At 45.1% G+C, this 16,132-nt stretch overlaps 2 protein-coding genes across 3 annotated transcripts in view; one reads left to right on the top strand and one right to left on the bottom strand.

Moving 5' to 3' along the window:
- Nucleotides 1-3,453, top strand: part of REV3L (REV3 like, DNA directed polymerase zeta catalytic subunit) — a 133,803-nt gene extending 130,350 nt beyond the window's left edge. For both annotated transcript variants that reach the window (XM_076333433.1, XM_076333432.1), the window contains one exon: nucleotides 2,295-3,453. In XM_076333433.1, coding sequence (XP_076189548.1) covers nucleotides 2,295-2,435 — 141 coding nt within the window. In that variant the 3' untranslated portion in view covers nucleotides 2,436-3,453. The remainder of the gene's footprint in view (nucleotides 1-2,294) is intronic.
- A 247-nt stretch (nucleotides 3,454-3,700) lies between these two features.
- On the bottom strand, nucleotides 3,701-14,751 carry SLC60A2 (solute carrier family 60 member 2). The gene is made up of 4 exons (XM_076333430.1): nucleotides 14,590-14,751; nucleotides 14,221-14,389; nucleotides 11,062-11,178; nucleotides 3,701-8,770 (listed from the first exon to the last, which is right to left on the bottom strand). The coding sequence occupies exons 1-4, from the start codon at nucleotides 14,749-14,751 to the stop codon at nucleotides 7,527-7,529; spliced, it is 1,692 nt and encodes a 563-aa protein (XP_076189545.1). The 3' UTR covers nucleotides 3,701-7,526.
- Nucleotides 14,752-16,132: the final 1,381 nt, after the last annotated feature.

The following is a 16,132-nucleotide window of genomic DNA, read 5'->3' as shown; positions in this document are numbered from 1 at the left end:
CTGAAGGCAAAGGCAGGGACCAGAACAGAAGATGCTTTTCTCCTTTCCTTCTTTTTTGAAGAGTATCTTACATGGTTTGTAGGTGCCTTTTTATAATGACAGTGATGGAGAGTTGTAAAAAGTATGAAAGATTCACCTTTTTTGCATTAAAATAACTGATGATGTTCTAGTAATAAAAACGTTTGTCCCAGAAAATTTATTTATTTATATGTATAACATGGATGTGTTTGAGCTTGGGGGTTTTCTTGTTACCGTTTCTCTCGATAGGAGTTTTCCAAGCTGTTTTCTTCCCTTGAGCTAGAAGTCAATTAAGAGGGTAGCTGACTGTGCTCACGAATATATTATAGCAAAGCACAATGCCTCCCCTTGCAGAAACATACGCATATCCTCACCCAATTTTTGTACTGCCGTATTTTATAATTAATAAATATTTTTGTTAAAATTTATTTTTAGCACTAGCACGTGAACCATTTTAAAGACTTGTCTGAATTGCGGGGATATAAATGTTCCCGTAGTCTAGGCATTGATTGGATAGGTTCCCGTGGGGCTCTGTTGCTAGAAAACCATTACAATTGACTATTCAGAAATATTGCATTACTAAGGTGCGGACTTCTGTTTCTTGCTGTGTTTTGTAATATTTGCTCTGATCTGCATTGTAAATGGCGGTAAAGGAAGGTGCTGCATGTTCTGCAGTTTTCTGGTGGTGCTCTGAACCTTTTACATTGCTTTTGTTCTGGAATAAATCAGGACTTGGCAGATTGGTCCAGCCCCACAGAAGGATCAGTGGGTTTGATCAGAACATTCCCTTGTCCCTGCAACATGCAACAGGTCAGCAAGGCCTGGGATCCCGTTCTAGTCAGTGTTTGATGACTCAACCTCTCTCTAAGAGCATCTGTCTTATTTTAACATGAAGATGTAGATATCCTTCACAGCTTAAATTCTTGGCCATCCTAGATTATAAACATGCCGGAGCCAGCAGAAAAGTGAGATAATGCTGAATCGTACGTTATTTTAAAACGCACTTAAAAATTACGTGCCATAGATTAAGGCCATAGACTTCTCCCCTCTACACAAACTGAACTTAGAAAGCGTCTCGAGTACCATTTGGTTTGGTCCCTTGCGTTCAAACCAGCCACAGCCTCTTTCAAAAGAACTAGGGTAGACTTATTTCTGAGGTTCTTCTTGTGGTTACAAATCTGGAACAAACGGTTTAAACCCTGTTCCTTTTGATCACGGTTGCAGGTCAGAGGACTGGTATCCTCTGAGGTGCTGCATGTGGGACTTGGCCGAGAGGGGCTGCTCCTCTCCAGCTGTCATCAGTTTGAGTTTCTGGTCTGCAGGGATTCAGTGCTGACACAGGTCTGGCTGAGAGGGTCGCTGGTGCCCAAATAACTTCAACATGGAAAGAAGGAAAAGAACTAATTTTAAAAAGCAAAGGATGCGATTTTGACTTGTTGTTCAAACTATGCAAACGGTAGGGTAACGTTGTGTAACGGTTTGATGTTACAAAGCGCAAGTGTGGTTGGAAGCAATTTCTGAGTTTTTGGAAAAGCCGTTGGAGGTGGCAGATACTGGAAAGGATTAAAAATAAAACAGCCGAGCAGGGGCCTTTTGTTCTCTGAAGGAAAACTTTGGAAAACCTGTGCCTGCTGCTATTTTATTCCATCGGGTATCTCATGTTAAAAGTACTTTCAAGCAGTGTTAACTACATTAACAAGTAGCTCCATGAACAAGGAGAGCAGTGGAACCTGCGTGCCCTGTGTATTTCTGTCTTGGGATTGATTAACTCTGATTGAAGCTTATCTTGAAACAGGAGTAGTTTATGAAGTCCCTTTCCTGTGTAGAGAGTAACTGCAGAACACCAGTTTTGTCTTTTTTCACCAGGAAACTTTTACACAGGCTAAGTTTATCTGAATATAACACACTGCCCCACTTAAATCCACTCAACTTATTTACCTTACTTTTCCAAGTGCCACCAGGTACGAGTAGAACTCAGTTAGCAGGATTGAAAGCCAGGCTGTACAGTCAAGCAGTTGATCTCTGCCCAGCTGACGGTGGGTGATGCCTGCCGGCCAGGCACCAGCAGCAGAATGCGCAGTCTGGCAGCGGCAGGAGAGGCTGCAGCAGAGAAGGGAGCTGCTCTGGGCCCCTCTACGGTGGGGAAGAGCTTGGCGCTGGTAGGGCTGTGCCTGTTCTGCCGATAGAACGTTGAGGACTTAGTAGTCCCGAGTGATGTATGCCTGGCTCGTGTTAAGTTTAAAATAATCTGCTTTGCTTTTTTACATGTAATCTAGATATGCAAGAACTGTACAGGCTGCTTTGATCGACAGATCCAGTGTGTCTCCCTCAACTGTCCAGTACTCTTCAAGCTGTCCAGAGTAAGCAGAGAACTGTCAAAGGCACCGTACCTTCGCCAGCTACTTGACCAGTTTTAAATGATCTGTGTTACAGGATTCCAGGTGCTATTTTTTTTTTCCTTCAGTGTTTACCACACTAAGACTATTGTGCATGGTGCTTTTTCAATTCTCATCTAGTCCAGGATTTCCATTTTAACTGCTGGGTTTATTATCTGAAGAATAATGAACGCTTATCCTAACTAAATTAAAAAAAAGAAATACATTTGTTGATCTATGAATAGCTCACTTTTTAAGATGTACAAATTTCTTCTTTCTTTCATGTTTCTAACATACTGTTTTATAATGCTGATGTTGAAATAGCTATGTGTAACATCTTGTAAATCCATTTCAAAGTAGAAGTCAGGTTTACTTCCTGGAGGAAGGAGCACTGAAAACCTCTTGAAACGATAAACCATTAGTGTGTGTTCTTGAACTGTCAGTATCAAGACGTGTTACTTATATATTATCCATTCACTTTATAATTTTGTCTGCGAAATATTTTGTAAATACACTTTTTTACTTTTCAAACAACTGAGTAAAATAATGTGCAATGACTTTTATACAGATAATTTTAAAGTTGGTTGGTATATCTCCTCCTAAGTTTTGCTTGATTCCAAGTAGATTGTTATTTTGATCAGACGGTGCAAGCAGTAGTATCATGTGTAGCATTTTGAAACATTATTTTCTAAAAATTGCTGTCTTGCTTTAGCTATTAATGGGGCATTGTGAGGAACTGTGCAAAGACATTTTTGTTACAAACCTGTGGGACTGTTGCAATACTTTAAATATAAAATTTTATTCCATTTTTGCTTGTTTTGTATAGACATTTCTATTGCTTCTAAATATGCTTAAAATATTTTCTTTCCTTATGTACTGTACAGTTAAATCTTATTTGCCACCATCTTGACAAAATGTGTATTTAGAATATTTGTATAACTGTATAAAATGGAAAAGGAATTATGTGGTCAGTGCATTGTTTTCTAAACTGGAAATCATTTTGTTTTAGAAGTTAATAATGGAAACCATATTAAAGTTGAATAAAATGATATGGTAAAAATTATGTGCTTTTTTTATATTTACCCTCAACTGCAGACACCTTCGTTTCCCTCGTTTGGCACACACGTGGTAATGTAAACGAGACTGCTCAAGTAAGAGTTAAGAGTCCACAATCCAGTTTCCAGCTTCAGCTTTGGGATCTAAAACCTCGGTATCAATTCTTGAGGCTTTCCCCAAACCAGAAGAGAAACACTTCCAGTTTTCCAGTAGTCAAAACAGGAGTAAGTTTTAAATCCAGAAGTCCAGAGTAGCTTTGAAAAATAGAACAAAACTTTATTTACATCAAGGAACCTGAGTGCCTTTTCCAGTTACGAATTTATTACATTCAAGATACAAGTCAGTCTGTTAAAATTTCACATTATACAGTACAACGTAAACCCACGGCAAGCAGAATAAAAACTATAGATAATAGAACAGCCACAGGTCGCGATGCGCTTTTATGCAACGTAACAAAAAAAAACCAAACCCCATCAAGGCACAAAACTTTGCCTACTCTTGCATTCTACCATTGGTCACGTACAGAATGAAAGTGCAAACGCCAGGACTAACGTCTTAGCGCTTGTGGTACAATCCAGCATTTGGCAGTGCTTCGGGGATAAATAAAAGTATTAAACAACGCTTAACTGCAAGAGGTTGCCTTTAACACTGGAGTCAATGGGCAAGTGCGTGCTCATCTTCAACTCAGTCCTGGCTTTATAGACAAAAACATGATTCTTAATAAATTCAGGTATCTAATCTACTGCATGGACCACAACTCTTGTCCTCAACACAGAGATGACTGGTCTAGCGTAAGCAAGGCAATGGTAAAGTAATACAGTTTACGTCAAGTAATTTCAACCCATAACGTGTACGTTTGGAGCGTTTAAGCTTTCTGGAGGATCTGTAACTTAAAAGGCACTGTAAATAGATCCTCACTTTAACTGTATATGCCAGGAAGCAACTTACTTCGGAAGGAAATTTAAACATGTAAAAACTAACATTCATTGTCTAAAAACAAGCCTCGAGGAACACGAAAATCCAAGAACTAGGGAAGCTGCAGCTGTGAACATCAAGGCTGGCTGGAACCGCTGTGAGCTGGACTCATTGTTGGAAATGTCCTAGAGCTGTTTTAATCTTAAATTGCTTTAAACATTTCATTTTCATTAAAGGGCAGCCCCTGCTCTTAAAAGCATGCTTTCAGGGGATAAGGAGAACAAGTTCTGTAAGTATATTCCATTTCAAGTTTGAAGCCAGAATTAAGACACTGAAGGCTCTAAGTGCTCCCTAGGACAACTCAAAATTTAGACGTCATCCAGACACAGACCTCCTCGTATCAATCAGCCGTGACTCTACACGGTACTGCTCAAGATAAGATAACCCACTCTGTCTTCCTGCCACTGCTTTTTGGATCCTTTACCTCCTGTCAAAGGCTGCTCTTACCTTGGCATTCCAGGCCGTTGCTCCACTCCTACTACTCAGGCCTCCTGCTTCTAAGGGGGAAAATGGGGATGAATTCAAGAAGTGACTCGTGCAGGAATTAATACAGCCAGTTAAAAAAAAAAAAAAAAATCTTCATTCTGCACAGTATTTTTACATTTGTTGGGTCAGAAACACAAATAACTGTGTATATATAAGCAATAAGTAGCTAAGGTTCAAAGAGGTTACAGCGTATTTCCCACTGCAGCTTTAAATTCATTTTCTGGGTTTTTTTAGTAGTTGATTATGCAAGACGTGTAAACTATCCCTGAGAACAATCTTGCGTGCAGGACATTCTAATTTGGACTTTCATGCCAAAAATTAGCGGATGAATTGGGGGTTATTTAAAATCTTCCTGGTTGCCAAGTGGGTTTCTTAAACTGATTTTCTTCTGGCAACACAATCTCAGGTACGGGGAAACTTTTTCACATCGCCGTCAATTCCGGTAAAGCCTATGGAGTGCAGTTGCAGCGGGGGGCTGCCACAGAACCACTGCCCTATCTTTTGTTGTTGTTTGTCCTGCACCAAACCCAGTTTCTGCCAAAGGAAACCTGTGACCTCCCCGGGGGTCAGTTACCGCTCCCCCCCATCCACCAGCGGGATTTGTCCTTACCATCAGCTAACACCCCTACTTTCCACAGACACAAAGCAGCTGCTGTGGCGTGCAGGAGGAAAAAGGGGAGAGGGACAGCTGAAGGAAGGCAGGCTTAATCTGCACTCACTTAAGTCACCACCTCTGCCGCGCCACTTCATTTGTTACCATGTGAAACTAACTAAACACGCAAGGCCATACAGACTTAACTCCTGTTGATCAAATGCTGTCACGTACCTAGAACAGGCTTTGGCCTGATATTTAAAAGCACTTATTTTAAGCAAAAAAGAGAACGGCAAGTGAAACAAGGCCGTATTTTAAAGTGCAGGTTCATGCATTGCGCTGGAAAAGGTGCCGCTGAAGCGCGCATACACACAAGGAAAAAAAGGAATCGGGTGAAAACACAATGGCATTTAAGTGCTGACAGCAGAGGGAGAGAGAGACCCTTTGACGTGGCAAGATGAAAAAAATTACACATTTTCACTAAAAGTTGATTCCTCCTTCTTACTAAGTTCTCAGAAGAAAGGAAAAAGCCACGAGGTTCTAGGCTGCACAGTCAGAGGACAAGAGAGGGAACAAAAACAGACCTGAAAACACACTGAACATTTAAGGTTCTGTGCTACGCTACGGCTAGAGCTCTTCTGTTAGTAAATTAAACTTCTCGGCAAGAAAATTCTCGTAACAGTGCAAAGTAAAAAACCCCAAACATGAGCACGTTCTGATCACACAGCCTTAAAAGAAATACTTAACCTACAAATTTGGAGCTTCAAGTAGACAAATGGCAAGACTACTGTTCCAGAGTCAGGTTTTTGCCATTAGCTGCTGCTTTTTTCCCCTCTTACCGGGGAGGGCTCGCTGGCATGACTGGTCCTTCCCAGCTCTTCCTGCTTAGCAGCGATGAACCTACAAACCACTGCTGCTCCGCGAGGAAGAGCCTGCCTGTAAGTCAGCACCCAAAAGAAACAAAACCCAAATGGCACCGATCCAACTGGCCAGGGGCAAGTGATCGTACAGTACAACCTGAAAGGATTGTCTCATCAGTAATTCCCTCTCATTCTCAAATTTTCATTTTAACGCATCACGATGTTGAAGTCTTGGCACAGGAAGCCAGAAAAGTTGTTACAACCTTAATTTAAACTGCGTTAAAAATATCACAGCCCTATGTCAATACCATATATTAAGTAATCTGTTTATATATAATTTTATCACCTTCTTCATACATTTCTTGATTTCAGTGGTAGTGCAGTAATTAAAATCACAAGTACAATCCCAAGTACTTTAGACTATTTAGATTTGTCACCACTGTTCAACGAGGAAATCGGAGTTAAGCATTATAGCAGATTAATACGACCCATTTTGTCCCCCTTCCCATACACTGCTTTTAAATGACCCAAAGGCATGGTTCCACTCCTGAAAATTCATTTAAATTTTTTTCTCGTCTTAGTGACAGAAGCAGAAAATTAAATCCCTTGCCAACAGGCTATCCGATTTACAGCCGCTGGGTGTCACCTGAAATTTGACTTGATTTCCTGGTGTACGTCACACCACCTTTCAATGGGGTAGAAACGTTCTTCTTTTCACGAGATAAGAAAGCTCAGCCTCACAGATAACAGATTTCTCTCCTCTCTCGTGAAAACACCTTGTGACCGAGCAGCTCGGAACTGCACCCTCTACCCACCCCCAAAAAACTGAGTGATCTGAGCGGTCCCCTTCTTTCCCCGTTAGTTCTTATTACAGCATACATGACTTAAAGGCACGCCTCACATTTAGAAAACGCCTCTTGTGTTTTAAGATTTTCAGTATAGTCTGTACGTTTTAGCACGTTGCCCCAGCCACATCGCGGTGGACTTCCCCACTCCGAGACACATCGCTGCAGACTGAAGATGAAAGAGGAGAAAGGGCCGGACAAACACAGAAATGAACACGCTGAGCTCTGCGCCACTATAAAAGGCTTCTCGAACCACTTTACAAGAACAGCTACAATTCAATTGCATTTCCCTTTAAAAAAAAGAAAGTCAGCCTTTACTTTAATCATTCTTCTCCCGGTCAACATTCACATTTTTTCTCCCAGGGGAGCCACCAGCGACCACTGGAGAATCGCGCAATACCTCGTCCAGATGGGGCTGGAGAGAGACTTTGGCTGGAGAGTCCCCGGGTATCTTACGGGAGGTCTCTATCACAGAGTTTCTCAGCGTGTCATTCATTTCTATTACCTCAAAGTCTGCTTCGTTCCACTCTCCCGCATCCTCCTCCTCCTCTTCATCCTCATTAAGCCCCGAGTTTGACAACAAAGCTTTCCGGTCCTCGCTCTCGCTCATTTCTTTCAAGTGGCTCTCACCGGGAGAGTTGGCCAATTTGTACATCAGAGGGAAGAGAATAACTGTCATTGCCGAAGTCACCAAGGCAGTGTACATAACCACAGGAACGTGGTGAAACCTTCCTTGAAGATACCCCACCACGGCAGGAATGCACATCTCGCCCAGCGCGGCGCCGATCACAAACAGAGAAGCCGATTTTCCTTGCACGACCGTGTACTGTTCTATCCAGGAAATGCCGCTGGGAAAGATGGTGGCCATTGACGCTCCATACACAGCGGTTCCAACCCACAGCGAGGCTGGGTACCTCGCAAAGAAGGCCAAGCACGAAGAGGAGACAGCAGAGCCTACGATACTCAGCAGGATCATGGTGCCAGGGTACAAGCAAGCAGCACAGAATATTGCCACGCCTCTGCAAGCGGCAAACGCACCCCAGAAGACAGAATTCAAAGCGGCTGCTTCGTTTTCTTTCATCTCGGCAAAGACCTTTGCGTAAGTAAATATGTAAGAGCCGTAAGTGACCTCCGCCCCCACGTAGCAGAAGAAGAATATGAACAGGAGAATAATAAGGGCATAGTGGTATTTGGCAAACATGCGTTTCTGCAAAGAAGCCTTTGATTTGTCTCGAGCCGAGCTGCCCTTTGAATACAAAATAAAAAAGAAGAGAGAAACGAGCAGAAGATAGGTCCCTATGACAACATAGGACCACAAAAAATCCGCACCAAGATGGTGTTTCAGTGCTGACGCGGCTGATGCAGCCGGTGCTGTCGGCACAGACCTCGGGACAGACTGGTTTGTCTTTTCAGCTACTGGAAGGTCTTTAGATTCGGAGCCTCCCAAGGCCATTTTAGCCAGGATCGGAGCCACAAACGCACCGACAGCAAAACTGAAGTGTAAGGCCTGCATATGTGGCCCAGCCTCTGCCCCCCAGGTATTCAGTGCCAGTACGTTGCCACCTGCAGATCGGAGAGAGGAGGATTCAGTCATTTTAGTCTGAAACCAGGTACTAGGTAAAAAAACCAAACCAAACCAAACAAAACAAAGACACACCAAACCGTAACCTAATTAATTCAATTTGCAATACTACCAGGTTTAGCAAATACAATGTGCAAAATTGAAGTTAACTGAAATTCTGCCTGTAAGCACCTTAAGCCCACCTGATTACTTGAGCTTCAGGAAGGTATTCACAGCAGTCAAAATGAAGAGCCACACGCTGGCTTAATCCAGCAACCATGGCTGTACTTAATTACCCTACTTGACAATTTGCAGCATTTTTCAGCCTTTTTGCAAAAGAGCAAATTTAACTGCTTCTCATTTCTCTAAGTTGTAAAAGCAACAACGCACAATGCTAAGAATCAGAGGCCCCATTAAACAACATCCCAGCACAAGAATCGCTTACTGCTGATGGGCTGGGACTACCCCAACTGCGTTCAAATGACTTTCCAGAAGCAGAAAGGTTTACAATAATACCGCTGCAGAGACCAAACTACGACATCCTCAGACCAACAATAATGCTAGAAAATAAGACCTCAGAGAGACATTTTTAGGTAGTCCCCGAGAAGAACGCAGGAAAATAAGAACAGTAACTAAATTCCTGTGCTACAGTACAGCAACCCTTGTCATGCAGCACTAACACTCTTCCAAATTAATTCAGTTACACGCTACTGCCTTGCTCTTAGTTTCTCCTGTTGGGAAGCCTCCCTGCCTCAAAGGTCTGACTTCCAAGCAGCACGCCCACCCACTGGAGGCATTTTTACAGTAAGCCGACAGGATTTTCCCATACGAAGAATTTTTAAACCAAGTGCCATGTATAATGATCCTACCAGAGGCAACAAATACACCTCTGCACTCAGGTTATTTAGCATAACCTGTGCCATGCAAAACCATCTTTTTCACTACTGGATCCTGTATCTCGCCCTCTTCAGTGTTAACAGAGCTCGCTCAAGCTCCGCAGAATTAGGGCAGATGGTTCACGTGTGCAGCCATCACTCCTCTGTGTTGCCTACCAGCCAAGCCACCGAAACCAGGCCCCGGCTGGGATGCTTCCAGAGCTGTCTGCATAGCTAGGCTAATTTGTTAGCCAGCTCTTACTCAGAAATAAGCCTGCCCCAAAGCTGGTCGACCAGATCCAGTCGTACCTTGCTGGCTAGTAAGTAACCACAGGCTCCCTCAGTAAGCCAGGAAAGTCGGCACACTGCTGGCACGTCACTGGAGAGGTGCCAGGTGAGTGGCCGCCTGCTGCAGCTTCACCACCACCTTCTACAGCAACGCCAGAACACTCCACCGCTGACGTACTTTTGGTTGTTTCCTGGTCCCCATCTGCAAGTATGCCAGCGTTACCCACTCATCTCTAAGTGTGCTTAGGTCTCTTGCCATGGCCTCACCTCCTGATCCAAACTGCCTGCTGCAGCCAGCCATCACTAACTCACCCTTTCTAAGCCATGCCCAATGAACTCATTTCTGTGGGAATTTCTTTTTCATACCTCTGGTATAACCGACCTTTCCAACCGCACCTGCAGACATTTGCTCTGCAACTTCACCGGTACATCTTCCTCCAATAAGGAGCCTCTACTAAGAAAATTGGTTTTCAACAGGTTTCCAGCAAAAGTGTTTTTTCCAGGCCGCTTGCAGTATGCACATGCCACAGACTTCCAATTTGGGGCATTCCCAAACACCTAAGCGAGGCTGGCCAAGGGCAGCAAATATTCCTTAATTCAGGGAGACGGATGACGTGGCGCTGTGAGCGAGCGAGCTATGGCAGTAAACGTCTGCTGTGACTCCCCAAACACCACCGGGCCAGGTTTAGGTGGCCAACAATCTAACACAGCAACCGTGAGAATCTCTCTCTCAAACACCAGGGCTTGCCCAGGACTAACTTAGTTTCATCTGGCGCTAACGAACGGTAACCCAACTAGCTTCCTGTAGATGAGTAATTTAAAGAAAACACTGTTTAAAGAGCGTGTGACACTTTCTTTACATCTGTAATTGCCCACTGAAATGCATATTGATCTTCTCCAGGAAGCAAGGGATACCCAGCTCCCCAGGCCCCTTAAGGAAGGTCTGTTACAGAGAGAGACACAAACACTGGAAGTCTCAGGACCAGAATAATCCAAGAATCCTGGCCAGGTAAAACAGCTCCCCTCTTTTCATTCAAGACGTGTCAAATGAAATACCAGCAACGGTTTTGGGGAGCTTGAGGTTTCCAGTTAGTTCGGTGAAGGAACTATCGGATCACGTGGTCCCTTACCTGTGTCTAGAATTCCCATGGAAGCTCCAATAACTGACATCAAGACAGTTAACAGCAGGGATTTCTTACACCAGGGTATCCCATAAAGACCAACCGTTGTTCCAAACATGGATAATGCTGGAAAGGTTAAAAAACAAAACAAAAAACCCACACGCTACAGTTTCCATTTGAAGTACAAAACATACAGAAGACCAAGAAATACAAATACATTCATAATTATTAAAGTTACAGATAATCCTAACAGGTGATGTAACCTCACTACCCCAATTCACGATTAGCAGAAGCAGCTAGAAAGTTCAACAGACTCGTTTTTCACTTGGAAAAAAGGAATTTCATCAGAATATAAACACTACATGAAAAACCTGTTTTGCTAAAGCTTTATTTGCAAAGGGAGTAGCATCTGCTGCTAGAACACTAAGTCGTCTTCTGAAACTTTTGATTTAGAAGTGCTATTTCAGTATCTTCTGCAAACTTCTGATCTAGAAATGTTACTTTACCACAAAAGAAGTAGAATGTGGTTTTGAACAGTATGAAGTTTTTCCTCCGAGAACTAGAGCATTAAATTTGGCTCCATTTTAAAAGAACCCAAATCACTAAACTCTTAAAATCCTATAAAGTGATTGCACCTCAGCCAACAAGCGACGTCCATATAAAAATGCTGACTTTCATTTATATTCTGTTATCACACGAGGGCTGTATTCCAAGGCATTTCTGGAGTTTTAAGAGACGGAACGACAAAATTTCTCATCATAAATTTAGCAGCAGTTCATTAACACTATTAGTTTTACTATTATTAACCGCACTTACAACATGCCATTTCAAAAAGTACTTTTTAGCAGATAGAAATTATTTTTATTACAATTTGGGAGAAAGTTCAGCAGTTAAATTCTATGCTTATAATCACCTTCATAATAAAAAAATCTGCAATTAATATCTTCAATAAACAGTATTAGGTTTTGAGAAAGCTTGTACCAGTTCAGACATCTCTCTTATTTTTCCAGTCAATGCTTGATCACAGGTGGAGCAGATACTTAAAGATTAATGGGGATTGATGTAATTAAGAACTTGGGTTAATTCCAAACAAAAACAAAAACAATGGAAAAAATAAATATCCAGAACCCTACAGCCCTAGCGAGATACTTGGAATACATGCCTCAGAATATTTTTGAAGGCTAGTATGCTGAGCTGCATAGAGAAGAAGCTAAAGATGGGGTGTATTAAGTACAGCTTCTCAGATGGCAGATGCCCCACTCAGAGCTGAAAAGTAACTTCTCAGCAAGTTCTCAGCTGTCTACTTCAGCTCTTCACCTGAAGATCGGTACGTGAAAGCTTCCTTGACAAAGACAGATTATGTCGTCAATTTTTTCTCTGTACAGTAAGCAGAGTTTCAGCAGTTGAAAGATGGGAGGTAAAACTACACGAGCCAAAATCTCTTACAGGCAGCCCTCAGATGACAGAAATGAGAGAAGATTCAGTAGTTCAAATTGTGGTTTTGCCATAAGCGCTACCAAACTGGAAAGGATTAGGAGATGAATCATTTTCCAAGCATTGTTGACAGACCGCTATCCTGTGTGATACATCAGGAAAATAAGTAAATACTAAACCATTTCAAGTTAATACTTCCACAGGTGTATGAATTCCATTACGGAAGGTAAAGTCTCCAATGTCAGACACAGCCAACTCTGACCTTGTCAGATGTACAAGGAGACTAAAGGAAACCCACTTTACAGGTGGTCTGGAGGAGAGGAATAAAGAACAGGGCGGAGACCAAATAAAGACATCTTAGAACAAGAGCAAATACGAGGAACCGGTCCAGGGAGGTGAAGACAAGAAGAGGGGAAAAAAAAGGGAGGAGAGACAGACAGACATTATATGACATGATTGCTCCCGGTAACAGGAGATAGGCATACAGGGATAAGAAGAGACTTGGTTCAAATGCTAGCAATGGAAAATGGACCTTCTCATATTCTCAGAACCAACCCCGTGATTACAGCGCAGTTTTCAGGGGAGGCACAGTTCTGTTTGAACCTCCCCGAGTGCAGGTATGGGAAGAAGGAAAAGAGCAAGCCCCGGCATCTGGTTTAGTCCCTAACTTACAGCACGAAGGCACACGCTGCCGTTACTGCAGTTGAAAGAAGGGCTTCTGCTATTTTAGGTGTGCTCCAAGAATCTCTACCTGAACGAGAACCCTACGACGACTCTAAAAGGAGCACCGCATTTCTGGATGCTGAGCGTGGCTCTTGGTGACCTGACGGCCGAGCAGCCCTGCTCTGCCGGGACAAAGCCAGTCCCGTGCTCCTACAGGAGAGAGTTTCCGCGTGTCCAGAAAACTGTTAAGATCACAAACTGTGGTTCCTATAGAGTTTAAGCATTTTCATAGCTAGGCCGCAACTGAGCAGCAACTTTCTACCATCACAGATGGTATTCAATGTTTTTCCACTTTAAGTAAGTTCTAATTTGATTAAGGCCTCCCAGTCAAAATCTCAGTACTTTTGCCTGGTATGTGAAAATGAACGCTTCTGCCAAGCTTTAAGAAAGGGAAGGGTTTTACGAAGCTCTCCCCGCAGAAGCATCCCTCAGCATGACTGCAGGTTTCTGCTGTGTGCAAATGAAAGCCAAAACACAGCTTCCCCTGGTTTGCTTATGTGTTTCAGAGAGTGACGTTATAGAAGCATATATGTTCCAAGCAGATCTATACTAAGCATATGACTTGATACGAAGGGGGGGGGGAAATCCAGCTGTACTTTTTTTGTCTGCACCAAAAGCACCTTTTGGTCGATTCAAACAGGTTTTGTAAGTTCAAAACCAGTTACTGCTATTAATATGCCCAGCGAGCCCATCCACTTGGAAATAACGCTGCACAGCAGCAATACCCTGACACACGCGGTGTCACAAAACGAACATAATATCGCGACAGCCACAAGTGCGGTGGTTTACGGAGAACAGCCCCGCATGCCACAGGCCCCCCGACTTCCACGTCTCAACACCGCCACATAAACGCGACAGGTCTCCCTCGCAGGCTGCGCAAGCCGAAGGGAAGCGAAAGTTGACCCGAGCAGTTTCTGACGGAGCCATTTCCCTCACGGCCAGCGAGCGCAGCTCGGCAGGGGGCTGCAGCGGTCGCGGCGGGGCAGGCGGGCGGCCCGGCCCGGCACTCACCGAGGAGGAGGTGGGCGTTCGTGCAGTCGAAGAGCACCCCCCCGAGCACCGACCCGCCCAGGTAGCCCAGGGACCGGCCCACAAAGATGTAGAAGATGTCGCTGACGTTCTTGTGGACGTTGGCGGCCAGGTTTTGGAAGGTGGGCCCCAGCACCGCGATGCTCATCCCCTGCGAGACATTTCAAAGGGGGTGACCTCGCGCGCCGCCCTCCCCCGCCCGCGGCGGTTCGCGGCCCCGGCCGGGCCGAGGGGCGGCCGAGCGGCTCGGGGTCCGTCGGCGGCCGGAGGGGAGGGGAGGGGAGGGGAGGGGAGGGGAAGGGAAGGGGCCGCAGGTGCGGTGAGCCGCCCCCGCCCCCCCCCCGCGCTCACCAGCCCCAGGAAGGCCGCGCACAGCGCCCCGGAGATGCACCACCGCAGGGCGACTCCCTCCCCGCCCCGGCCGCACCGCCAGCCGCCACCGCCGACCAAGGCCACCTCCGCCTCCCCCGGGCCGGCGAACCGGACGTGCTTCTTCCGCTCGGCGCCGGCCATGGCTCCTCGCGCCGCGGCACCGGCACCAACGGCCGCTGCGGCCCGCGGGACCGCTGGCCCCGCCCCCTCGCATGGGAGCGCGAGGGGGTGGGGGGGGTGGCTGCGGCGGCACGTGCGCGGGAGGCCCCGCCCCAGGGCGTGCCGCGGAGGCGGGCCCCTGCGGGGGGCAGCGGCGGCTCCGCCCCTGCCGGCGGCCCCTTCCCCCTTTCTTTGAGCGGTTTTCCAGCGGCCGCCGGCTCTGGCCGGGCGCTGCGGGGGCGGGGAACAGCTGGGCCTGCACACTGCAGGCAGCTACAGTCTTACGCCGCGCTGCTTTCGGTACGCCGGGGAGCCGTTAATTAAAGTGCCCTTATGAAACCAGAAACGGGGGGGGTGGGGGTGTGTGTGTATGTGTGTGTGTGGGGGGGTTATACGCATATATATATATATGTATATATATACACAAAACTATAGTAATGGCGTTTTAAAATAGATATGTTATTAGATATTAATTATTTAGGATCCCCTTTTACAAGTAACATTTTTTTAAAATACTCAGCCTACCTTACAGAAGACAGACCGTGGGAGAACAGGCCCTTACCAGGCCTAAAGCTTCTTCTCGGGGGCGGGCAGGGCACCACCAGGCCCAGTGCCCAGCACGGCCTACGAAGCCAGGGGAAGCCACGAGGCTCGCAGGTATCCCGCCGTCAGTTCGCGTGCTTCTCCGCACCATCGCTCCGTGAAAGCTTAGCCTAGTTTCTCTCTCTTACGTGGACAGCATAATCAGCACTCAGCGAACACTGCAGATAAGTTTTTTCAAAATCTTTTTTTATATTGACAGAATCTCCCTAACATTAAGTCACTGCAGCCCTTGTATCCACCGAGTCAGACACAAAGCAGGTGCTTCCCCCCCCCCCCCCCAGCTGTGTTACCACATAACTTAAACTGCACTGGACCCTTCAGACAACTCAGCATACAAGGTCTTTGTCTCCTACATCGCATGTGTCATGTCACACTTAAAGCTTGCCAAGAGACACATAGTTGTTGGGTCTCCTCTTAGCTTTATTAAAACACTCTTATATAAACTTCTACTACTTGCCAAGAGCAGTCTACAGGCTTTTCAAAGTGTTTCATTTAACTATTGCTGTTCAGCACGGAGATGCTACTCTCTGTAAGAAAGGTTTACCTTCAGAGTACTTGTTCTTTTTAAGCCTGACAAGCAACTCAAAGACAATTCCAAGTCGGATTTTTTCTTTTTACTTGCTTTTGTTCCGAGTTGTTCAGAACAGAAATATATGCTAGAATACAACAGCCACTGTACGTAGATTGCAGCAACCTAATCCTGTTTTTCCTGGCACGGGTTAGCATGTTGCAGGTCCAGCTCCAGTTCAGGATAACCTGA

This window comes from Aptenodytes patagonicus, chromosome 3 (genome assembly GCF_965638725.1).
Source record: "Aptenodytes patagonicus chromosome 3, bAptPat1.pri.cur, whole genome shotgun sequence".
Classification (NCBI taxonomy): Eukaryota; Metazoa; Chordata; class Aves; order Sphenisciformes; family Spheniscidae; genus Aptenodytes; species Aptenodytes patagonicus.
The sequence above is the reverse complement of the archived record's forward strand: the minus strand, read 5'-3'. Positions and strand labels throughout refer to the sequence as shown.